The sequence below is a fragment of the Pongo pygmaeus genome, chromosome 6, assembly GCF_028885625.2.
Source record: "Pongo pygmaeus isolate AG05252 chromosome 6, NHGRI_mPonPyg2-v2.0_pri, whole genome shotgun sequence".
NCBI lineage: Eukaryota > Metazoa > Chordata > Mammalia > Primates > Hominidae > Pongo > Pongo pygmaeus.
In genome coordinates, this window is record NC_072379.2 from 121,508,067 (window position 1) to 121,534,911 (window position 26,845).

The window sequence follows — 26,845 nt, forward strand, 5'->3', positions numbered from 1 at the left end:
CTATGCAGCCATAAAATAAGGATGAGTTCATGTCCTTTATAGGGACATGGATGAAGCTGGAAACCATCATTCTGAGCAAACTATCACAAGGACAGAAAACCAAACACCGCATGTTCTCACTCACAGGTGGGAATTGAACAATAAGAACACATGGATACAGGGTGGGGAACATCACACACTGGGGCCTGCCAGGGGGATGGGGGGAGGGGGGAGGAATAGCATTAGGAGATATACCTAATGTAAATGATGAGTTAACAGGTGCAGCACACGAACATGGCACATGTATACATATGTAACAAACCTGCACATTGTACACATGTACCCTAGAACTTAAAGTAAAATAAATAAATAAATAAAGGTATTTGAAATTCCAACTTGAGATATCTAAATTGAATTACACAGAGTTTAATAATATACTGCATGCAATACAGTGAGGACAATGAATAGAATGGCTTTCTAGGCCATGAGGATAACATTCATCCCACAAATCACACTGTCCTTTAAGACATCAAACTATACTACTCTATATTTTCAACAAAACAAAACAAATTCTGCATAGCAATATATAAAAGATAACAATCTAAGTGAAATTAGTGATACAAATACTACAACATTATTCTACATAGTTTCACATAAACATTGTGGAAAAAAGACCGATTAAATAACAAAAGGAAATAAAAAAGAGCCAGTACCTGACCCCTTGCCCACAGCCGAGTACAATGGTGCAGAAATAGGGCTACAAAGTACAGACCCAAGAGACAGATTCTGGGCTTGGAAACCACCAATAAGTGAAAAGACCCGGGGTGAGCAACTTTACCACAACCTAATAATACGTTCCTCATAATACATTGGAGGCATCAATGAAAATGATTCATGTTAATAACCGTAACAGCACAGCACATGTCTCATAGAAAGTGCACAGAGAATGTTCATTATTCTTACTAGCATCCCTATTAGTACTGCTTTAGCTTTACTAAATAATATCTACCTGAAAAAATTGACAGTTTTGAATATTAAAGTTTTCATCTGTTTCATAAAATGGTGACACTAAAATCCAGACAATATGAAAAAAAGAGAGAGAGCAATAGAGACATCAACTAACAGCAAAACATGGCAAAGGAGAAAAAGAGAGAGGAAGAAAAAGAAGCCATGTGAGAATTTGAGAAGAGGAAGAGAAAGGGAGAGAAGGGGGAGAAGAAATGAGATGATTAATGAAAGGTCAACTTACAATAGGCAAAGTGTTACAAACTGAGATTTACTTTTAATCTTAATGTATTTTTGTTTATCATCTTTTAACCTTCCTTTAAAACATAATTTACAGTCTATAATACTGAAATGACACAAATTTTAATAGAAGAACTAGAAAATACCTTTTAAAGTAACTAAGTTTTATCATTCTAGGCTTTTGGGAGGATCTTTCAAAAACACTGAATAAAATCTTTTATTATGATGGAAAGATAACACAAAGTTATTTGTTTCTTCAAACATGACAAGAACTGGGTGTAGCAGCACACATCGGTAATCCCAGCTATTCAAGAGGCTGAGATAGGAGGATTGCTTGAGGTCAGATGTTCAAGACCAGCTTGGGCAAAATAGTGAGACCCAGTCTCAAAAAGGGGAATAAAAGTTACAAGAAGAGACAAAATCCTGAGATGACATCTTGCACTTTAAGGCAGAAAAATATTGGGGAATGGGTTGGGGTGGGTAATGACTTTCATAATAAGAAAAATCCTGCAAGCTTTATCTGCCTTCTCTTCCTTATTGTCTCATAGAAGTTTCCCTTTCCCTTCAAAGAGCTAGTGCTCATTTGGTTGCTCTAAGGATTACAAAGGCCTCAGGAATAACAGGATAAAATTGTCCTTTAAAGTCTGTATTTCTTTTGTGAAGTATTCATGCCATTAAACCTCCACATCCAGAGTGGAAAAAATCATATTACACTTGTACCATTTTCTTCTGGGAAAGTCTAGCAAGCCTGTTAGCACAAAATCAGGTTTCAGAAATAACAGAGAGAGAATCTCTCACAAGCATTTTCCTTTCCCTCATAGCAGCACAGTTCAAAGACATTAGTTTGAAGCATCTAATTTTAAAGAGAACAAATTTGTCACATCTTGCATTACAATTTTACTTGGTCAAGTAAATTGACCAAAGTGACAAACAAATAATGTACAAAAAAGCACAGTGCTTTATAAGATGAAAACCAAGATTTTTAAAAACTTACATATAGGAAAGAATAAGTAATTGATGTATAAGTTAATTTAACTTTAAAGCATAAAACATGCACAAATCCCCCAGATGTCTAAATAATAAAATGCAATGGTGTGGAAATGAGCACAACTATACTGTATATACCAATAATCAGTCATCTACAGAAATTTACCAATATGTTATGTTCATATTGTTCCCATACCCTCAACTTTGATGCTTATGTGAGAATCTCAGCCCACTTGCTCCCATTTTGTGGGACTAAAGAGTTAGATGTGTTATATGAACTGAAAAAAAAAATCCTTTCAAATGTAACATAATTAATATATTACCTTTTAAAGATAAAAAGTACTAGAGAAATTTAAAATACAGGGTTGCAAACTATGAGGTTATAATTATCACTAGGTAATCTGTTCAGCATATTAAAAGTAAGAGTGTCCACCAATAACTAGTATTTTCTTTACAAGATATCTTCCACTAATTGATGTCTAATTTGACAGAATTTTAAGTGGGGGTTAATGTTCTTTGGGGCCAGTCATTTGGGGGTATAAAAAATGTTTTGCTTTATATTTTCTTAATTTGAAGATCTTGGAATTGCAAAGTACTATAATGTCAGTACATACTATTCTTAATTGCTTACAATTTAAAAGCAAATATTCCTCAGCTGTTTCTAGCTACTCTAAAGGTAAGAGAGTCTTAATTCTGTATCAGAGCAGTAACGTGGAGGGCTTTACAGGGGGAATGCCAGGATGGACCATCTATATGGGTTTATTGCATTTCCCCTGGGGATGCTCCTTTTGGGCTCCTCCTGTAGATAAAACAACTTTTTTTCTTTCCTAAATGACAGTTTCTTTAGTTGAAATAAAGAGAATTTCCAACTACATAGAAGTAGAATGGGAGCAATAGGGAAAGTCCCTGCATTACACAAACATCCCAGATGCCAGAGAGGGTAGGATCACCTGAGACTATTTCTGAGCGTTGAAAAGAGCCAAAACCACCAGGCATTCAACAAAAGCATGATGCATAGAGCAGAGGTAAGTGGATACTCAAGCGCATGGTAAGGGCTCAAAACCAGCCCCAGGAATATCCAGAGGAATACTAGCACTGCAGTCCACTGTACAGAAGTGACGTGTCACAAGCAGCCTCAGGAGTCTGGTCAAGCAGTGAAACCTGGTAATCTTCACAGGCCAGAAAGTCACTGCCAGTTATCCTGCTGCTGCTGGTTCCTGTGAGGTCTACCCACATGTTACTCAGGGAAGGGAGCCCCACCTGCTGTGGATTTCCGATGGCCACAGTAACAACTAAATGCTGAGATACCTTGGAACAAAAATGCTATACACACAGGCTTTTAAAGCTCAAGAACATTTAAGCTCATTTTGTTAGAAAACATTTGATCCTCATAACAGGAGCTCCATCAAGAATTTAAAGGGGTGGAGATCACTCCTATGATCTATGTTTCTCCAACATCTACCTACCTGGCACTTAATGGAATATTTAAATAATGACACTTTGTGTTAATTCTTGTTCTCATTTGTCCAGAATCTGAAAGGATATTTAATAAGCACCTATTATGTGCCATTTATGGGAATGAATGATGAAAACACAAAGATGAAGGCAAACAGACTCTGGCCTTCATGACTCGGGCTTGCGTTAAAAGGAAAAGTGTGAAATGTAAACAAACACTATAGCAGTGAGAAATGCTTCACGATGACCTTCATTTTAAGACAGAAGTCATTACCTATGTATGTTTATGATTTCCCTCAGCAATCATAGCTACATCCCCACTGTAAACAACATTGTGCTCTGGACATAAAAGGCACACATTACATATTCAAGACAGAAGACAATGATGTGCAGAAATAACACAGACTCTGGAATCTAAGAGGACTGGGTTTGAATCCTGGTTTCCCTACTGAAGAGCTGGGTTAATTTAGGTTCCTTTATAGAAACACAAAACCCACTTTGTGTTGCTATAAAGAAATACCTGAGACTGTGTAATTTATAGAGAGAAAAACTTATTTGGGTCATGATTCAGCTGGCTGGAAGACTGGGTGTCTAGCGAGGGCCTCAGGCTGCTTCCACATCTGGTGGAAAGCAAAGCGGAGCTGGGCATGTGCAGAGATTACCTGGGGAGAGAGGACACAAGAGGGTGGGAGAGTGATGCCAGGCTTATTTTAACAACCAGCTCTCGCAGGAAATAAAAGAGCAAGAACTCACTTAAGCCATTCATGAGGAATCTGCCACTATGAGCAAACACCTCTCATTTGGCCCCACCTCCAACACTGGAGATTACATTTCTACATGAGGCTTGGGGGGTCAAATATCCAAACTATCATCATATGTCGGTTAAACTTTTTGAGTATGTTTTCTTTTCTAAAAATAGAAACACTAATAAGTCCTGCCTCACATAATTACTCGGAAAAAGAAATCAGTAAGTAAAATAACTATCATTATATCTGGCAAATTAGAAGGCTTAGTAAATAAATGCTTGTTCTTAATTTACCTGAGCGCTGCTGCTATGGTCTGAATGTATGTGTCCCCCTACAGTGTACATGTTGAAATCTCAACTCCCCAAGGATGGTGGTATTAGCAGGTGGGACCTCTGCAAGATAATTAGGTCATCATTGTGTCTATGTCCTGTGTCAGTAGAGAATAATTATAGAATACTCTACAAGAATAAAATACCACATGACTGCTTAAGTAGAAACCAGTTTTGTCTCTGAAATGAATCTTATTGTTTTTTTATTCTCTAAAAATTCTTCCCTGAAATAAAAAATAAAATACAAAATCCATTTGTACGTATTTTAAAATCAAATGCTACTTGAGGTTAGAAAAGAGTTTACCTCCAATTTCCCCTGTAATAACTCACAAACATTAACCAATCAAGTAACATACCTGATATGCTTTGGGAGAATAAAAAATGTAACTGTGGATTTTTGTTCCAATTTACTCAGGTATAAATCTATTCAGCATATCTTTCAATGAAAGCACACAGAACTTTTGGCAAAGGCAGACTTGGCATCTTTTTAACATTTTTTTTTGAAACAAGAATAACACAAACATGAGACATTATTCTAATAAAATATTATCTGGGTCCTTAGACCACAAAAATCATATGTGGTTACAAAACAGATGACATTTTGTTGCCTAGTTAGGTATTTAGTTATTTTAGAACTACCATTTCTTTTTTCTTAGATTCCCTACATAAATATATTTTCTAGAAATTGTTTTGTGAGTCCTTATTTCTATAGGCAAAAGTCAGAAGTAAGCAATGTGGGTGGAAAATTTTTAATTGAATACAAGCACAGTTGTGTATTTGGTTAAATAGAAATATTCTACCTTTGCTACAAAGATGTCTTTTTTGAAAAATACCCTGGGTATTCACATAAGAGTTGGGAAAAAAGGAAAATACCTATGTTTTTTAAATGAGAATATTATAATAGCTTTAGAAACATTCAAATTCTAGCTTACATTTAAAAAGTAGTTTCTCCAAGAAACCCCAAGTGACATATAAAGGAAATTTAAATAATACATACCATTTTTGTTGTTGAAAAAATATTCTGGATATGTAAGATGGAATATTAATGTTGCAATTTGTGAAGGGAGATTTGGGCCACAGAAAGTGATTTGTACAATGTCACTTAGCAGATTGTATTTAATTATGTAGTGGGTGGAAATTAGGGTGACAACTGGTTCCCAGATGCTATTAAGTCCTTTCAGACTCATTTAACTTTCTCATGTATTAATACTAGCAGGCCAGTCAGTGAATATCTATAGTTTCATAGGCATAACTAATTTTGGTAAAACAGTGTCCTCCCTATAGAAGAAGTACTCTTACTGATACTTCATTAATAGGTTCAAGATAATACTGTTGTCAGTTATTGGAAGTTAAATGCTTCATCAAATAAAGGTTAGTTACAGAACCAGATACTGAGGATACAATGTTGAATAAGATCTGCCTTCTGTCTTCAGTGAGCTCATAGTTTTTGAGGGGGAGCAGACAAAAAGAGAGACAACTAGAGCAAACAGTGAGAGTTCTGGGGACTGAGAACATATAGGGTATTACTGAAACCCTCTGGGGAAGGAGGGAAGCAAGGGCTCAGGGAAGCCCTCACAGAGAAAAGCATCCTAAACTGGAGCATTCAAGGAAAAGTAAAGGGAAAGTAGTTAGGTGCAGAATGAAAGGAAGGCAGGCCGTGTGCAAGGATAGTGTTCTTCCCAGGAATGAGACCTGCTCCTGGTAGGAACAACATTAAAAAATGTGTGGACACAGGCCAGGGAAGTTCAATAACTCCAGATGCAGGGGATAGCTCAACTGATAAAAACAGGTCCCTCCAAAACGCAACAGAATTCCTGCTTGAAAATACTATAGAGCATAGAATCTAAGCTGGAGATGCAAGAGGTGCAGAAGTAAGTGGAAGTCAAACCAGAGAGAGGCTCCTGAAATAAACCTGGCAAGGGCCCAAGCCAAGGGCCTGGCAAGGATGACGTGGTAAGAAAGATTTGCTGGATATTAAGAAGGCAGAATCAACAGAATTTACATATAGAAATCAAAAAAGAGGAAGAAATAATAAATGCCCAAGTCTCTGGCTAAGGAATCCCTACAGCTAGAAATACCACATACTGAGTTGATAAACAGAAAAGGAGGAGTGTGTTTAAAGGTGAAATATAAATGTTTCTATTTTTAATGTGTTGAGTAAGGTATCCATGTGAAGATATCCCAAGAGGAGAAGGCTGCCTAGTATTAATCTGGATAACTAAAAAGCAGATTTTCTCAACTGTAGAATTTATTTTAGTAACAGTTTTCTTTCTAAACTTGAAAGCTATTTCTTTGTATTCTTTCCCAGGTTTAGGCCCTTTGTAAAAGTTTATTTCAGGTAGACAATGTTATATACAATATGAAATATACATACATATAGGATACAGTATATATTCTGTGTTACTTTAACATTTATATTTCACCTCTAAACACACTCCTCCTCTTCTGTTTATCATCTCAGTACCTATACTGTTTCCTATCTAATTAAAGGCAGTGATTATATTTTACTGTGAAATTCTTGCTCATCCATGCCATATGGATAAATATTTCTAGATCAGATTATCTTCCCTGTAATATATCTTAATTCACATAAGTGGTGCTATAAAACCGTAAACTATTTTGATCAACTTAAAAGAATTTGCTATTTCACAATTACATCTTCAGATTGGTTTTAAGAAAAGGATGGCTATAAAAATGGATGGACACTTTTCATCCAGGCCATCAGAAGCTACATGGTGGAAAGAAAACAAAGCAAACAACACATGCAGTAGCTAAGTCAAGGAATCAGCCTCTTTGTCAACAGAAAGAGCAGCTCCATGGAGTCAAAGCAACAAAGCTAAGCTGAGATTGGTGTAAACAAGTTTCTCTTTCTAAAGATCCCACCAACTGTGGGAAAACAGCAAAGGTCACTGGCTAGGTTGGGGACCTTCTCTGAAAAAACTGAGCCATGAAACAGTCACAGATATGCCCAAGAAAATATTAAGGATGAAATTTTAATGTAATCACCAATCTGTCTGATTATAGGGGAAACAAGTCCATCTGTTAGTAAGTCTCATCACAAAAGTGACTAATCACATTAAGTCTACAAACTTGCTCTGAGCCTTCTAGAAATACTGTTACTTCTGTAATTTTAATGAGTTTGCCAGAGCAGAAATCAAGACCCCTGCTCTAAGCAATTTATAATTCTATTCCCACTATTAGTAGGGTATATGCTTAGGAAAAAGCTCAAATAAACAGTAAGGTCCAACAAAAACTTGTTATGACATAAGTTTGTTCAGAGCTGAACTTAAAATAACTTATGTCAGTTTGGGTCCTATTTACCAAAAGTTTCATTTAATAAAGAACTAATAAGCCTCTCCTAGATGTTAGTTCAGTGGCCTTCACCTAGAATCCAGTATTTGCAGAGAGAGAACACGAGAATGAGGCAACCTGAAACACTGCTCACATGTAAAACAAATAATTAGATGTGAATATTTTGGGTTTTCAGAGGGAACCAACAGCTAAAGTTATTTAATATTAATGTAGATGTTGACATTTAGTTACTGATTTTAACAAAAATAATGCACCACTTTAGAAACACAATTTTTAAAATGTGGATAATGATAGGTTTTTATATCATTAGAATCATATTCATAGTGCATAAATATTGTTTCACTTTTTTTTTTTCCTAGACATCTATCATACTTGAAAGTGAAGTAATACAGGGCATAAAAGATGTATTTTTTCATCTCTACCATTTTGGCAGAACTATATAAAATTCATGATATTTTTTCACATTCAAATATTAAAATTTTTGAAGATTCTTATGAGAATTTGCCAAATTCAATATGATCCAAATGCTGCCATCTGCCAGCAAAGATATATTATGGCAAAAAAGGAAAGTTAAACATTAGAACACAGTGAGAATTTCATAAGACTTGCTTCAGGTAAAATTTGCTATTTTATAAGCCAAAAGACTTCACATCTTCACCAACCAGATCCATCTTGCATTTTATGTAATAAGGAAATCTGAGCCAGGAACACAAAAGTGTTACTTGTCTAAAAATTGACTAATTCTTCATTTTTATTTTTTAGCCACACTTCACCACCACTGCGATTTCTCTGGTGGTCTTAAGTCAATGAAGTTCTGGGAACAAAATAAATGAAAAATAGGATCATAATCTCTTCCTTAAAAAACATTTCTTTAAGTAATGTTACATGAATATCTTTGCAGCAATGTTTCTAGAGCCTATAATTTTAATTTGGAAGATGTGTAAGTGCAAAAAAAACTCCCCAAATCCTAAGTTTACATAGACGTATTCTTCTCAGGAAAACAAAACAAAACTTAAGAAAAAATATTGCTGTTATCATCCAGGTCGCAGAGTTCCTATACCTAGAAAATTTTCTTCAAATTTCAAAGAGAAGGAGAAACTACCACGGACAATAGCTCTCATGCTGCAAAAGTTACCTGATAATTGTCAGTACTTCAGGAGATTTAAGTCTCCCTTTTAAACAGGAAGGCTTAGAAATTATGATTTTAAAAAACTGTATTTATTTAAAAACATTCAGTTTGCCATTAACCTTACTAAATAACTTACTGACAAAAAATGTATAAATAAAAGGAGAAAAATTACTGTCATGGATATATAAATAATAGTGTCTCAGTAAGGAAAAATATGTTACTTAGGTGGTTTGAGCTAAAAGTTTCCGTTAAAGCAGGAGAACCTGTAGCAGATTCAGATTCATTACGTATAAAATAATTACATAATGCACAGTTCAGAATCATGGCCAAATTAAGGAAAAAAAGAAAGTTTATTTTTTTCACATGGGAATTACCTCATTTGAATGTGTGAGATGGGAGGTGTAGGGCATACATTTAAAAATACATTTCACTTACAAAGAATGTCAATCTTCATCTTACGACCATTGCAATTATACTGCATACACAACTCCATAACTAAAAAATCTATATAATGTGTATATACAGAAACACACTATGGAAGCTAAAAAATGAACATCTTTTGCTCTGAACCTATACGTAAGTCACTAGCATGAATATAAAAATGGAAATATAATATATTGTATTGACTTTGTGCTAATAAAGAAGAGAGGGTTCTGAGATCAATGTGGGTACAAAATCTTCAAGTTGAACTGGTCTTGAAATATAAATCAGAGTTCCTAGGCAGAGAAAGATCAGGGAGGCACCATGTGTACATACAAAGGCATGAGACAGTATGGCATTTTTGGCTCCCACACTGCTTGGATCTCCAGTTCACTGAGGTCATCTGAATACTCTGATTCACAGAAACAACTTCCTCTATTTTCTTCTTACCACTGAGGACTCACAAAGTGCTCCAAGATATTTTTAGGAACTCTTTCAGATTTCCCTGTATCTGAAAGAATAGCAATAATATAAGATTGGATTCAATTTAAGATTATCCTTTCTTTTGCTAATCCACGTGTCAGTTACAGAGGAAGATCCCAGCTTCACCTTAATTCCATAACTCCAGAACAGGTAATAGCAAGTGCTCTTCATGTAATGTATTAACATGGTGCCAACATGGAAGACACGGCTGAAAAATTACTGTCAACAACTGCAGGCTATTATGCTGCACAGCACTAGAGATCCTTTGATGGCTGCACTTTAGCACAGCAGATATAAATCTTCAATGACATCAACTGAGGCACAAAACCAATGTTGATAGAGAATATATGACAACCAAAGAGTCTTTTACCTTCATAACTGACACTTAGGCATTATTCATTTTGAAAATTATCTCCATTTGATTGTAGCTAACTCTCAAATCTTAAAAAAAAAAGATTATAAAGTGCTTACCAAATAAATATTATATGACAATACAAACACCCAAGCCAAAAATCTCAGAAAGGACTTGGGAAACAAAAGCACATTCCACTTCATAAAATAACATTTGCTGTTTGGTACTGTTAAAGGCACTCAATCCCTTATTAAGTGTGAAACTCCTCCTGTAAATTTTCTGGACTTAAAAGTCTCAGGATACAAAATCAATGTACAAAAATCACAAGCATTCTTATACATCAATAACAGACAAACAGAGAGCCAAATCATGAGTGAACTCCCATTCTCAATTGCTTCAAAGAAAATAAAATACCTAGGAATCCAACTTACAAGGGATGTGAAGGACCTCTTCAAGGAGAACTACAAACCACTGCTCAAGGAAATAAAAGAGGATACAAACAAATGGAAGAACATTCTATGCTCATGGGTAGGAAGAATCAATATCGTGAAAATGGCCATCCTTCCCAAGGTAATTTACAGATTCAATGCCATCCCCATCAAGCTACCAATGACTTTCTTCACAGAATTGGAAAAAACTACTTTAAAGTTCATATGGAACCAAAAAAGAGCCCGCATCGCCAAGTCAATCCTAAGCCAAAAGAACAAAGCTGGAGGCATCACACTACCTGACTTCAAACTATACTACAAGGCTACAGTAACCAAAACAGCATGGTACTGGTACCAAAACAGAGATATAGATCAATGGAACAGAACAGAGCCGTCAGAAATAATGCCACATATCTACAACTATCTGATCTTTGACAAACCTGAGAAAAACAAGCAATGGGGAAAGGATTCCCTATTTAATAAATGGTGCTGGGAAAACTGGCTAGCCATATGTAGAAAGCTGAAACTGGATCCCTTCCTTACACCTTATACAAAAATCAATTCAAGATGGATTAAAGACTTAAATATTAGACCTAAAACCATAAAAACCCTAGAAGAAAACCTAGGCATTACCATCCAGGACATAGGCATGGGCAAGGACTTCATGTCTAAAACACCAAAAGCAATGGCAACAAAAGCCAAAATTGACAAATGGGATCTAATTAAACTAAAGAGCTTCTGCACAGCAAAGGAAACTACGATCAGAGTGAACAGGCAACCTACAAAATGGGAGAAAATTTTCGCAACCTACTCATCTGACAAAGGGCTAATATCCAGAATCTACAATGAACTCCAACAAATTTACAAGAAAAAAACAAACAACCCCATCAAAAAGTGGGCGAAGGACATGAACAGACACTTCTCAAAAGAAGACATTTATGCAGCCAAAAAACACATGAAAAAATGCTCACCATCACTGGCCATCAGAGAAATGCAAATCAAAACCACAATGAGATACCATCTCACACCAGTTAGAATGGCAATCATTAAAAAGTCAGGAAACAACAGGTGCTGGAGAGGATGTGGAGAAATAGGAGCACTTTTACACTGTTAGTGGGACTGTAAACTAGTTCAACCCTTGTGGAAGTCAGTGTGGCGATTCCTCAGGGATCTAGAACTAGAAATTCCATTCGACCCAGCCGTCCCATTACTGGGTATATACCCAAAGGACTATAAATCATGCTGCTATAAAGACACATGCACACGTATGTTTATTGCGGCATTATTCACAATAGCAAAGACTTGGAACCAACCCAAATGTCCAACAATGATAGACTGGATTAAGAAAATGTGGCACATATACACCATGGAATACTATGCAGCCATAAAAAATGATGAGTTCACGTCCTTTGTAGGGACATGGATGAAATTGGAAATCATCATTCTCAGTAAACTATCGCAAGAACAAAAAACCAAACACCGCATATTCTCACTCATAGGTGGGAATTGAACAATGAGAACACATGGACACAGGAAGGGGAACATCACACTTCGAGGACTGTTGTGGGGTGGAGGGAGGGGGGAGGGATAGCACTGGGAGATACACCTAATGCTAGATAACGAGTTAGTGGGTGCAGCACACCAGCATGGCACATGTATACATATGTAACTTACCTGCACATTGCGCACATGTACCATAAAACCTAAAGTATTATAATAATAATAATAATAAAAGAAAAAAAGAAAAAAAAATAGGATGCTAAAAGAAGAGATTTAAAGAAAGTAGAGAAATGAATACATGAGCAGAAAAATAAAAAAAAAAAAACACTCAAAGCAAAGGCTAAAAGAAAAGATAGTGAATATATGGGCAGAGGTGCCTGCAGAATATAATGATTGGGTGTTCCTACCTATATTACCCCAATTAACTCACAAAATAGTCCTTGAAATAGGTACCACTGTTTCCTTCATACCAATGAAGAAACAGCCTCAAACAGATATAAATAGCCATAGTAACACAGCTAATCTGTGGCAAAGCTAGGATTTATACTCTGCAATGTCTCAATCTTTCTCTTAAAACCATGTTGTACTGATAAATACCCACTATAATCCCCTGTCGTTAACATTTTAAAACCTAGAAATTTTGAATTCTTGAAAAATTCTACTACTGTATGATCTTTATATGTAGAATCTAAAAAAGTTAAACTCATAGGAATGAAGAGTAGGACAGTGCTTGCCAGAGGCTGAAGGTGAGGGAAATGAGATGTTGATCAGAGTACACATTTTCAGTTATAAGACGAACAAGTTCTAGGAATTCTGTACAACATGGGGGATGATGGATACAGTAACTTGATTGTAATAATCATTATGCAATATATACATATATCAAATAATCATGTTGGACACCTTGAATACAATCTTTATTTGTTAAGTAAATAATTTTAAAATTTTACAACACAAAAATTCTACTTCCTTACCTTTCTTTCAATGTATTTCTGTTTTTAAATATTATGAATTCTGGTAATTTTTCAAAGCATGAACTTATTTACCAATTCATACCAAGAGCTATGCAACTAGGTTTCTTAAAATGCCTAACTTATGGATATCACCATTGTTATTCACTCACAGATTGTTGAAGATCTTGACAAATCCTTTACATGTGCTATCTCCATTTGCTCTCTACAGCAACACTCTCAAGTAGTTATTAATGTGCTTGTGTCCCAACAGAAGATTTGTACTTTAATGCCCCCTTAGAAACCCTGCCCTGTGTAAAGATCTGCACCAGCAGCACTGAGGGTGGACCAGCCCCAGGCACATCTCCTGGACTGCTGAACAGAGCTCTAGATTTAAGAGCTGCAGCATCTTAGAATAAAGGCATTTCTTCTGACTGTATGGGTTCAAAAGTTTGCACGTGAAGTATGACAACACTAAAGTCTTTAGACTTCAGGACTTAGTTCAGGCTCAAATAAATGGCATCTCCTAGAAAAGCAACCCTTCAAACCTTTTCTCATGCACTTCCCACAATAATTCTGAAAAATTTACCTTCTTCACACATTTTTAAGTGGACACCTAGAAATTTTTAACATAAAGAGTTGCAAAGAATATAATTTCTGGTGCATTTGAAACATTGACATTTAACATAAAACTGTGGTGTCACTCTTAAGTAAATACAATGGAATCTAACTACAGTCATGCATTGCTTAACGATGGGGATAGGCTCTGAGAAATGCATCTTTAGGTGATTTTGTGCTTGCTTATGTGAACATCATAGAATGTGAAAATCACAGAGTGTACTTATACAAACCTAGGCAGTATGGCCTACCACAAACCTAGGCTATTTGGTATAGCCAATTGCTCCTGGGTTACAAACCTGCATAGCATGTATTGTCCTGAATACTGTAGACAACTGTAAAACAAAGGTAAGTATGTGTATTTCTAAACATATTTAAACATAGAAAAGGTACAGTGAAAATATGGTATGAACAATACAAATGGTAAACATGTATAGGACACTTACCATGAAAGGAACTTGCAAGACAGGAAGTTGCTCTAGGTGAGTCAGTGAGTAAGTGGTGAGTAAATGTGAAGGCCTAGGACACTACTGCACACTGCCATAGACGTTATAAAAACTGAACACTTAGGCCACACTGAATTAGTAAAAAAATTAAGTAACTGTACTATGATGTTATGACGGCTATGATGTCACTAAGAGATAGGAATTTTTCGGCTTCATTATCAATTTATTGGACCAGTCATTCACATACGCAGTCCATCATTGACATTATCATTATGCAGTGTATGACTATTTTATAGCAATATGATCCCACCACCGATTTAGAAAAATACCTGCAAAACTCTTTACAGAAATTTACAATATTTCTTTTCTCATTGAACTCCTTACTTTGATTTCATTTTCCCCAGAAACTTAGAATTGTTTTCTACTGTAATATATGTTAATGCCTGAATATTAATGACCTTATCAAAATTACCTATGCCAAATTTATATGTATTTTTTCTCTGATCCTAAGGATCTAGTCTCAAAAATCACTGAATTGAGTTTTTATTAGACAGTAATGCTCAACTGATCCAAAACAAATATATCACACAAATGTGCATTTATAGTACATATAAAAAATAAATAAATTTATTAGATATGCATCTCAATGAAATGGACAGTGCTATTTCTTCCAACTAGTTCATGTATCCATAGATTGAAACAGAGTTCAGCATTAATTTTAATCCAGGATTTTTTTTCTGTTGTAAGCTCTAAGAAAATAAGTAGATAGGAGCATTATTATAGCAATGTTCATCAATTTAATTCCTGCCTATTTAAATGTCCCCAAACCACACAGTGATTAATAAGCAAAAACTCTTTTTCAATTATTTAGCTGTTGAATACTTGTATAAATTCTTTGCCAACTTTACTGAAAGTAAAATACAAGCCATCTAATTTGCAAAAGAATTTATTACATCATCAATCAATCACTTTCTCAAAACCAACGGTAATATTACACATTTGCCTTTTGAATGGTACTCTGGAGGTTTTTCCACTCTGGGACAAGAATCACCACTGTTAAAACCTGAGTTAAGTGAGAGTTATACCTTTCTTTTGTAAAGTGGGAGAAGGATGACTGTGAAAGGGAGGCTGAGAATGAGACTGAGCAGAAGACCTTTAGGAAAGGGTACTTACAGAACTAGAGGGTTCCTACTCAGTCCTATTAAAAATATACATGTGCCTATGTATCCCTGGGAAACTTGTCTTGCTTATCCAGGTAGTCTCACAGTTTGAAAAACATCGTCCCAGTTAGGGTAGCAAAAGTCTGGAAGTGATCATGGAACTAGGGCCTAAAGTGAACATACACAAGAAGAAGAATTGGCCCTTTATGGTGAATATGTTTTACATGGAATTTCTAGAAAAATTGGAGCTTGGGGTAGGAGAATGAGGACTGGACTTTCTACCAATCTGGGCAGATGCTGGGCCAAATGTCATAGTCTGAGACCTACTGAGAGACTTTTTTTTAATACTCTAAATAGTAGAAAAAGTACTATGATTAGAGTACTGAGTGCCTACTGAGCCATACTATTGTGGCTGGTGCTAATGGGGAAGCAGAAGGTATAATACACAGCCCTTATCTTCAAGAAGCTTCCACCTTATTTGAGCCATCTGTTAAGGAAATGAAATTTAAGCAGAAAGAGGATACACAGTCTATACTACTAAATCAGTAGCACAGGGGAAGAGGAAAGAGGGCAACCATAGGATGCATAATTTGGCGAGGGAATGTTGTGATGTTAGAAGTCCCTGGCAGTGGGAGAACTGCTAAGAATTCATCGGAGAAGAGTTACATGTGGACACTTGCTATGACAAAGGTCATTTGCTAACGAATAGAGAACTACAAAAGCACCTACATACATAGACATTTCATGCCTTCTTCCCCTTCCTCCCAACTGCAATCCTAAACAAATGTTGTAGAAAGATTAGATGAGCAGGAAAAGCAAGAGTGGATAAAAGGGACCAAAGTCCCTTTTCCCCACTACAGGTTTCTGAATGATTTAGAAGGAAAGAAAAAAGGTTTTGAAATGTGTAAGTCTTGGTTTAAACTGTTCTAAAAAATTTAGTACCTGAACATGTTATTTAATATCCAAAATAACCAGAAAAGGTACGGTATTTGCAAACATGTCTTCAAGGATGGTATGAGAGAGAGATCCTAGAGTACCTGAGGATTGTGCCGTGGTAAGAATTAAGCTTCCTATTTAAGCCCTTCCATATTTAGACCACTCAATAATTTGTTACATAAACAAAATCAAGTAATAACGATAACTATAAAAGACTGTTCCGAAAAAACTGTCACAGTATATAAGGGGATGTGATTTCAAGCTGTAAATCTACAACAAATACTACTAATCATAATTCTATAAACTTTCTCCCAAATTTTCTCATGCTGTTTTTCACTAGAGCTCATGAATGCTCTTCAGCTAACATCTGGAATCTAAATCCATCATATTTTCTTATTAATTCAGATGCCTCTAATTTTAAAGATCACCAGATTGCTCCCTTTATTGTAAATAAATTCTCAATGAATGTAAATTTCTGTATTTGGCTAATGCTTGTCTCTTTAGGCTTCATTTTGTTCTGCACCAACAGTATTGGTCTTAGAGAAATGTTACTTCTAGTGAATTTATTTATATAAAAAGAAGCAATCTGTCATGATTTTGAAGATGGAAATGAGAGGAGAGAAAACTTTTGTGTGGTTTGAGTGTTTTGCCTTTGGTTCATTAAAAATAGGCACAGTTGGCTGACCGCGGTGGCTCACACTTGTAATCCCAGCACTTTGGGAGGGCGAGGTGGGTGAATCACGAGGTCAAGAGATCGACACCATCCTGGCCAATGCAGTGAAACCCTGACTCTACTAAAACTACAAAAATTAGCTGGGTGTGGTGGTGCACGTCTGTAGTCCCAGCTACTCAGGAGGCTGAGGCAGAGAATGGCTTGAGCCCGGGAAGTGGAGATTGCAGTGAGCTGCGAGTGCACCACTGCACTCCAGCTGGTGACAGAGCGAGACTCCGTCTAAAGAAAAAAAAAAAAAAAAATAGAAGGCACAGTTTTTGATAGATCATATAAAAATGTAGCATATTTTATCTCTAGTCTGTAAGAATAGCTGACTAATGAATTATACTTCAAAAATAATTCTGACATTACTGAATTAAAATGGAAACTAATATGCTTTTTAAAAGCATGGTTAGATTATCTTGGTTTATATGCCGTCTGTATTTAATCTCTCTTAAACATTGTCTCAGTACCTTGCCATTCTGATAAGCATTCCATTTGTAGCTGCAATGTTCTTTCAATAGTTTGACAGATATTACAATCCTGGTTAAGAATTTAAAGTTTCCTAGAAGTTGGTACTGGAGACTGTATTTCCCATCATTTTCATGAGGCAAAAGGATGTTCTATCATAATATCCATAAATATATTTCTCTAATGACACACAATTCATTAGTTTTTCTTATTGCTTCTTGTCTTTTTATTACTTTCAGGGAATGGGCAGTAGAGACCCATTAATCTTCAAATGCTTTTAATAAAACAGCACTATGGGATGAAGGAGAGACAGAGAGGGTGGCAAAAACAGAGTGTGGCTTCCTGGTGTTTTTGTTTTTTTTCTCTAACAAATGTTACCGATGTTTAATTCCCTACTGTGATTATCAGTGCACTTATATTTTATTGTGGTACGGCAGTGAACACTTAAAAATTTGTTAAGAGGTTAGATTTCAAGGCTGGGTATGGTGGCTCACACCTGTAACCCCAGCACTTTGGGAGGCTGCGGTGGGAGGATTGCTTGAGGCCAGGAATTTGAGACAAGCCTGGGTAACATAGTGAGACTTCATCTCCATAAAAATATCATGCTAAATGTCTTTCCCTATTTGTTTTTAATAATGAATTTCCTTATTTTCCTGGCACCAAGATCTATCTTCACCTTCCATAGAGTATTACTAGCTCCTGTGGTTTGTTTACGCACTCAAAGGATACTTAACACTTGGAGGGAACAAAAGACTAGTACATATAAGGAAATTTAGGACTACTATATGAAAATAACAAGTCTTGTTCTCCCTTCACCACCCCACAGCTGGTCATCCCTCCTACTATCCCTTCATTTCCTTTTCAGTGGTATCATTAAGGGTATGGGTTAACATTAAAATAAATGAAATGTCTGGAAAGGGTAAAATGCTATAAAAGTGTAGAAACAATTCCTCTGTATCTCAGTCACACAAAACTTTTCCTGGTTTACTAAGAGACTATGAAACAATGACTTAAAAATCCATAAATAACAGGAATTTTCTCCATAACCGAAAAATATAGTTTATCCACACTCCCTTCCCTATTTTACAAAACAAAGATTAAAATGAAACTTTCACAAATTACATTGCCTCACCGTTACTCTTTGTAAATCAAACTTGTCTATCAATACCATGTTTATTAGACCCCAGGTCCTATATTCTAGGTTATGTACCAACCTCACACACTGTTTCCCCCTAATTGCTGGCAGGAAATCAGAACTACAGGAATGAAATAGGTAATGGCCAGAAATCTTGATTATGTGTATTGGAAATATGGACTAAATAAGGCACTTTAATTAGTATCAGACAGAAGGATGAATTTATCTCCAAAAAAGCACAAACTGTTGAAGCATTAAAATTTGGAAAACATATCTGAGACATAATTCACTATGATGATGGAGATGAATCTCTTTCCTGTCGTGCAAGATGAGTTCAGGATGAAAGTAATGACACTGTGACACTGCTAAAAAGCTGCAGTTGGTTAGCATTCATGAGATACATTTTTAAGGTAATCTGCCCCTGGGATACCATGATAAATACAAATCTCTTAATTTATTTAAAAAGTTAACTCAGTGTTCATGGGGAAACACAGAAAGGCTATTTTAAATTAGACAAATTTCCTTATAGAAAGAGTAATTAAAAAAAAAGAGCACTGGGGGCTTATTATAATACTTCCTCTCAGGTTTCTAAGTATTTTAGTTCACTTATATTGTTCATACACGTGTTCCCCAATATCAGAAGCCCTTTCAAATACATTATGAATATATTGAAAATTAAATAACAGCCCATGAAACTTTCATTATTTGTAAAAAAAAAAAGAGTGTTAAAATAACATAACTTCAGATAAAAGTTAATTGATCTCATGAACCAAATATTTAAGTATCAATTAAATATAAGATTTTGTAGAAACTACGATAAGCAAAAAAAAAATCCAGATACAAAGACTACATATTGCATGATTCCATTTTTACAAACTATCCAGGAAAAGTAAAATTACAGAGTCTGAAAATAGATGAGTGGTTTCCTGGAACTGAGAGTGGGAGCAGGAATAGACTGCAAATGGCCATGACAGAACTTTCTGAAGTGATATGTTTAAAAATTGAATTTTGATGATAGCTGCACAAATGTATAAATTTACTAAAAATCATCTAATCTACAATAGATGAATTTTATTTTATACCTAAATAAAACAGAGAAGATTATGTGGGAAAAAAAACCATGGCATTGAGATTATTAGAGAAGTTGCACTCCCTCAAAATCTCATGGATTAGTAGGATAGACTTAATAAAATAATCTAAGGACCATGAAAGAGCTTCCCAACAACTGGTGGTACACTAGTGTTCTTCCAGTGGGTTTCAGGACTGACAAGACTTCAATTCTCTCAGCCATTGGAGTGACATGATAGGACCTGGGGCTTGTATTCCCTGCAGCTAAGAACCTTCTTCCATTGACTCTATTTACTACAGAAACAAAATATTTTGCTGATCAAAGGCACCTTGATTAATGAAAATGAAGACAGATCATATCATTACTTACAAATGCAACTAAAGCAGCACTTAGAGGGAAATTTATAGCTGCAATTGCCTATTTTAAGAAAAAAGAAAGATCTCAAATCAAAAGTCTAACTTTTCACCTAACACACTGTAAAAATGAAAGCAAACTAAACCTAAAATAGAAGGAAGTGAATAGTGCAGAATGAAGATAAAATAGAGAACACAAAAATAGGAGAGAGTCCAAGAAATCATCCTAGAAATGTTATTTACAATAGTCTTTTAATGGACAAACTTTTAGTTAGATGGGCTAAGAAAAAAGAAAGGCTATTCAAATTACTAGAATCGGAAATGGAAGAGAGGACATTATTACTGACCTTATAGAAACTAAAAATAATTACAAAAACTATGATCAAATGTGTAACAATAAATTAGAGAACTTGGATGAATTGAAAAATTAATGACGTTAACTTTTAATGGCAAAAAACACAATTACTTTTGCACCAACCTAATAGAAAAACACCAAATGACTCAAAAGAAGGACAATGAATAGATCTCTAACATGAGATCAAATTAATAATCAGAGAATTACTACCAAAGAAAAGCTCAGTCCCAGATGGCTCCACTGGTGAATTCTACCAAGTGCTTTTAAAAAATACAAATTCTTCAGACTTTTGAAAAAAATTGAAGGGTCCACTTAAAACTTATTCTACAAGGCCACTATTACCCTGATAACAAAATCAGAGACATCACACAAAAAATTACAAGGACAATATCTCTTATGAATATAGAGGCCAAAAACTTCAACAAAGCACTAGAAAACCAAATCCAGTAACAAATTTAAAAAATCCTATATAATGACAAAGTGGGAACTGTGCAAGGAATGCAAGGTTCATTTAACACCTGAATATCAAATAATGTATTACATCATATCAACAGAATAAAAGACAAAATCCACATGATCATCTCAATAGATGTAGGAAAAGCATTTGACAAAATCAAACACCCTTTCATTATAAAAACAGTCAGTAAACTAGGAATAGAAATGAACTTCCTTAAACTGCTAAGAGTTTCTATTAAAAATTCAGAGCTAAAATCAGATTTAATTATAAAGGATTATATGCTTCCCCACTATGATCAGGAACAACATCAATATGCCTTTTCTTACCACTTATAGTCAACACTGAACTGGAGACAATTAGTCAAAAAAAAACAAATAATGGAAATCTAAATTAGACAGGAAGAAGTTAAACTATCAGTATTTGCAGATGACATGGTCTTGCACATAGAAAAGTCTACAAAATCCACTAAAAATTTTAGAGTTAATAAGCAAGCTCAGTAAGGTCGATTGATGCATATAAAATCTATATACAAAAATAATTATATTTCTAATAACTTGAATGATTTAAAGATAAAATTAAGAAAGCAATTCAACTCAAAATAGCATAAAAAGAATAAAATAATAGAAATACATGTAACAAAAAAATAAAACTTTTACTTTGAAAACTACAAGACATTATTGAAAGGGAAATTGAAGGTCTAAATACATAGAAAGACATCCCATATGTGTGGATCAGAAGACTTAATATTGTTAAGATGGCAGTATGCTCCAAATTGACCTACAGTTACAACATAATCCCTACTGGAATCTCAGCTGGTAATCTTTGCATAATCTTTACAAAAGTTGATAAACTGTTCCTAAAATTCATATCAAATTTCAGAATAGCCAAAACAATCTTGAAAAGCAACACAGGTGAAGGCCTTGCACTCCTGATTTCAAAAGTTACTGCAATGGTAGAGCAATGGTAATCCAGAAAGTGTGGTAGTGGCATAAGAACAGACGTATAGATTGGTAAAACAGAACTGAGAGTCCAGAAACAAATTCATGTATCTATGGTCAACTGATTTTCAAAAAGGAGGCAAAGAACATTTAATAAGGAAAGAATAGGTTTTTCAACAAATGGTGTTGGGACAACTGAATAGTTCCATGTAAAAGAAGGAAGCTGGACCCTTACATTACACCATATACAAAAATCAACCTAAAATGGATCAGCGACCTAAATATAAAACTATGAAAGTCTTAGGAGAAAGCATAGAGCTAAATCTTAGTGACCTTAGGTTTGGCAATGAATTCTTAGTGGTGACAACAAAAGCACAAGCAACAAAGAAAAAAATAAATTGGACTTCATCAAAATTTTATGTTTCAAAATACAAATCAAGAAAGTGAAAAAATTCACAGAATGAGAGAAAAGATTTGCAAATCACATATATGATACAGGCCTAGTATCCAAAATAGAGGAACTCTTAAAACTTGAGAAAACAAAAATGGGCAAAACACTTGAATAAACTTGATATATGGCACTTGATACTAGCATTGCACATCAGGCAGGAAAAATGTAATGGTGCTAGGACATTTAGCTTTCCATATGAAATCTATATATATGGAAAATATTTATACCATATCGGCTTGTATAAGTATACTCTATGATGTTCAACAAAATCACCTAATGACACGTTTCTCAGAATGTATCCCTGCTGTTAAGTAACACATGACTGTATATAATTCTATTTATATGAGATGTCCAGAATTGATAAATCTGTAAGAGACAGAAAGTAAATCAGTGGTTGGTTAAGGCTGGATTGGTTAGGGGTTGATAGCTAAAGGGTACAGTTTTTTTTTTTTTTGAGATGATTAGCATATTCAAAAATGGATAGTGGTGATAATTACACAATTCTGTGAATATACTAATATGTTACCCCCAAATATACTGTGACTAGGTCACAAAAGTAAGTTTAGTCGATTGAATTAATAATTCCGCTTGAATGCTTACTAAGTACTCAGATATAAGACTAAATAGGATAAGATGTTTTGCCCTTTTATCAGGAGGAAATACATTGCAAAATAAACAGATAATTAACACAGTCCAAAAATTTAAAAGTGGTCAGCCAGAAAATGTACACCTCCCACTGGGTTAAAGGGAAGGATTATTCTCAGTGATGGTTAAGTTGAGATTCTCAATGCCAAGAAAACAGCTGTACAAAGATAAGAGGGAAGATGACTACAAGCAGAGGGGAAAGCAACTGAGATGCTGAGAATGGGTGGGTAAGTGTTTGAGGGACTGCATGAAGCCCAGGGCGGACGAATTGCAGAAGATCAGGGGAGCAGAGGGAGAAGGTGAGATCCTGGAGGTCATGAGAGATTGGTCAAGGGCAGGCCTGTAGGGATTTGTAGGTTAGGATGAGAAGCTTCGACTTGTTTCTTTTCAACCCCCTAATACTCTGTGCACCTCTCTTCTGTTACACATAACCCTCTGTATCTCCCTATCCTGCCTGCTCTAAAGAAAATGAACATTTCTCATATATCTTCAGTGCCTATTTGGGATCTCAACAGAGGTTTCCTGAATGAACAGGTCACATATTGGTATTATAATAAGGCAAAATCCTAAATCCTATAAGATATTTAGAATAAAGACTAAATAGAAGAAAAAAAATGTTTTCTAAAGGTAATGTACAAATGAAGGCCAAGCAAATTGCATCTCAATTCCTCAGGCCAACCTGGTTGTTTCTACTAGAGACCATGATGGTTCCCCAAGTCTGAATGAATTAAAGCGAACATCTTACTAATTTAATTAACTCATTGCCAGAATCGGAAACATCAAACTGCTGGCAAAAAGCAGCTTTACGCTCTGAATATCATGCGGTAGTCCTACATTAACTGCTTCTCTAGCCCGCTCACTAAGTATTCCAAGTCATTGTGCAGAATCATGGTATCTACTGTTACATCACCAAAAACTATAACAGACAAAAATGGAAAGGCTATTACACGATTCTGGCAACTGAAATAGGATTATGTATTACCTTTCAAATAACACATGATGATAAAATTTGCTTTCCTTAGAAATGACTTATAAATGTTTTATTGCCTAATGATTAGCTTTGCATTTGCATGTTGGATTTTCTGTTTGTACTACACAGGGATTCTGCCAAAATTCTAATTATAACATCATTATCCAGAAAGGCACACACTAGTTCTAACACATTTGAGACAAAGCTAGCCAAATAGCAGTTTTAGAGTGTAATACCACACATTTATGAACATAAATAGAGCATGTTTCTTTGGGAGGATTAAAAAAACAAACAACAACAATAATACACTTTTTTCAACTGGCTTACTGTGGCCTTGAGGCTTCGGCCTGGTCTGTCTGCAGTTTTTCTCCTTCCACTTCCATTGTACAGTAAACAATTCGATTGGGAGCAACTGACTTCAGGCCTTGCACTTCCATTATGACAATCTAAAGATAAAATGATTTTAAAATAATGCATCAAGTTGATAACATTTAGCAATATACATAAATAGCAGCATGAACTGTAATAAGGAAGATTGACAAAACTGAAAAAAAATTTGTGTTTTGTTAACATCACTGGTATTTTATCTTCTTTATAATCCACCTCTATTCATAGAAGGTATAGTAAATAACATTTTTAGGAAATCTGGTAACTGAAAATATATCTGCTGCCAGATACAAATAAAAGTAAGGTCAAAGATCATAAATATAAGCCATAGTGAATTAAATGAAATTTAAACTCAGATCCTTAACAAATTAAGGCAAGTCTGCATGAAGTTAAGCAGAATCACAAATGAAAATTCAGTGCAGATGATAACAGCAGTACATGATAAGTACCATATAAAGTAATATAGTATATATTATTGGTAAACATTGATACCATCATACCAACTCACTGATATCAATATGTAATATCAGAAATTTTCTATATTCACTTATTTGAGATTACTATTACTGTCTGTAAAAGAGTTTAATTTATGGACTGTGTCTTATTAAACAGAAAATTATAATTTGTCACTGAACATCTTAATACTAACTTGGTAAGAAAAAATAATTTTTCTATCCATTAAAGATACGTACTAATTTAATTCAGTACACTGGAAAAGGGTGGAAAAACTGATATTGCCTTATGTATTTGTAACTCCTGGGAGAAAGGACAACATATATTTTTTATGTGTGCTTTTTAATGTTTGTTGAAGAGGCTGCCAATCTTAAAACACTGTAACCTATCATTCTTATTGGATGTATTTATCAAATATGAGTATGATTTACCATAACATTTTCAATCAAAAGTTGCATCATGAACTCTTCTAAATTCTCAAAATTTAATTTATAAAATAGATTAAAATGCATTTTTATATATGTACATTGATTTCTTCATTGATCCTATGTTGTATTTGCACAAACAATAATAAAATTCATGTTATGAAGCTACCAAAACATCTATCATAAACATAATCTGTATTAGTTACTGATCATGTAATACTTTATTACAGTCATCACATTTTTTAGAGTCGTGATAAGAATTTTGATCCAAAAGGGCTCAAAAAACAAACCATCTTAAAAGTGTTCTTCCTTTCAGCTCTGTTACAAGAGAAGGGTCATGTTTGTAAATATGAATGTGTATTTGGTTTTTGTTAAATTTTGTTTTCATAAAATATATAGGAAACTGATCACTCAGTTATTTATCAATAAAATAAAAGGTCAAACTCAGAACAAGTTTTCTTCCTCATCCAGGACTTTTGTCATTTTCTCACATGGAAATGCATACCAACATATGAATCAAAATCAGGACCTAACTGAAAACAGACTAAGAAAATTAATGGAGAATTGATAGAGAAAAGTAGTATCTTTCACAGCTGTTCTAATACTCATCAGGGAAATTGGGACGAAATACTAAATCTTGATCAAAGAAAATAAGCAAAGGAAGTTATGCATTTTTAATGACTCAGATTTTTTGTTAGTAATATTGAAATTTGTTAGATTCTTATACAAATAAAACCAGAAGCTGAGATAAATCAAATATATAACCATATTAATTAAAAGGCAACTACACTTGGACTTACCACCATTTCTCTAATAACTTCTTAATAATAAAAATGTTTGATGGTCATTTAAAATGTATGAAACAACAGAATTGTGTAGCACAAGTCTAGAAATCGTAAGAGCATTGCTTCATATTTCAGAATATTATTGTTGACACTGCATCTCTTTCTGCAGTGTGTTTAAATAACTGAAATGCAAGAGAAGAAAGGAAGCATCTGCTTGACATTATTTCTGTCACTTCTACTACAAGCTACTGTAAACATGACCTCCTAAAACATACAACTTGTGAAACAGTACTCTGCTTTTCAAAACAATACTTCCAACTGTGCTGGGAACGTTTTATCCTGCAGAATTGTCACTTTCAAAAGATACAGCTTCTGTGATGAATCTATACATATAAATAAAACAATATGATTCTACAGAGCTGATATCCAAAAGGAAAATAAAACATAGGTGGCCTTAATAATTAGTGATAAAGACAGCCAAGAATTCCATGGACTATCAGCTAATCTAATTTTAAGTAAGTGTTTCAATTCCCAGCAAAATTTGCTAGTGGACCTACAGAAGCTAAACTGACCTATTTTTCATCTTCTCTTCCCCAATCTCTCTGCAGCTGATGTCATAAGGATAAAATAAAGTTGTCCTAGAAGTAAAAAGAAGAAAAGCATGTATAAAATATGAAACTAGGTAACATTCTTCCAAGTGAAACCTGACCACAGAGTTAGGAGACATTTAAGCACGTGTAGTTTATAAAAAAAAATGACACTGG

General features: G+C 34.8%; 1 protein-coding gene across 5 annotated transcripts in view; it reads right to left on the reverse strand.

The window, feature by feature from the left end:
- Positions 1-26,845, reverse strand: part of CADPS2 (calcium dependent secretion activator 2) — a 567,381-nt gene that overhangs the window by 291,959 nt on the left and 248,577 nt on the right. For all 5 annotated transcript variants that reach the window (XM_054495194.2, XM_054495197.2, XM_054495196.2 and 2 more), the window contains exon 6: positions 24,359-24,477. In XM_054495194.2, coding sequence (XP_054351169.1) covers positions 24,359-24,477 — 119 coding nt within the window. The remainder of the gene's footprint in view (positions 1-24,358; positions 24,478-26,845) is intronic.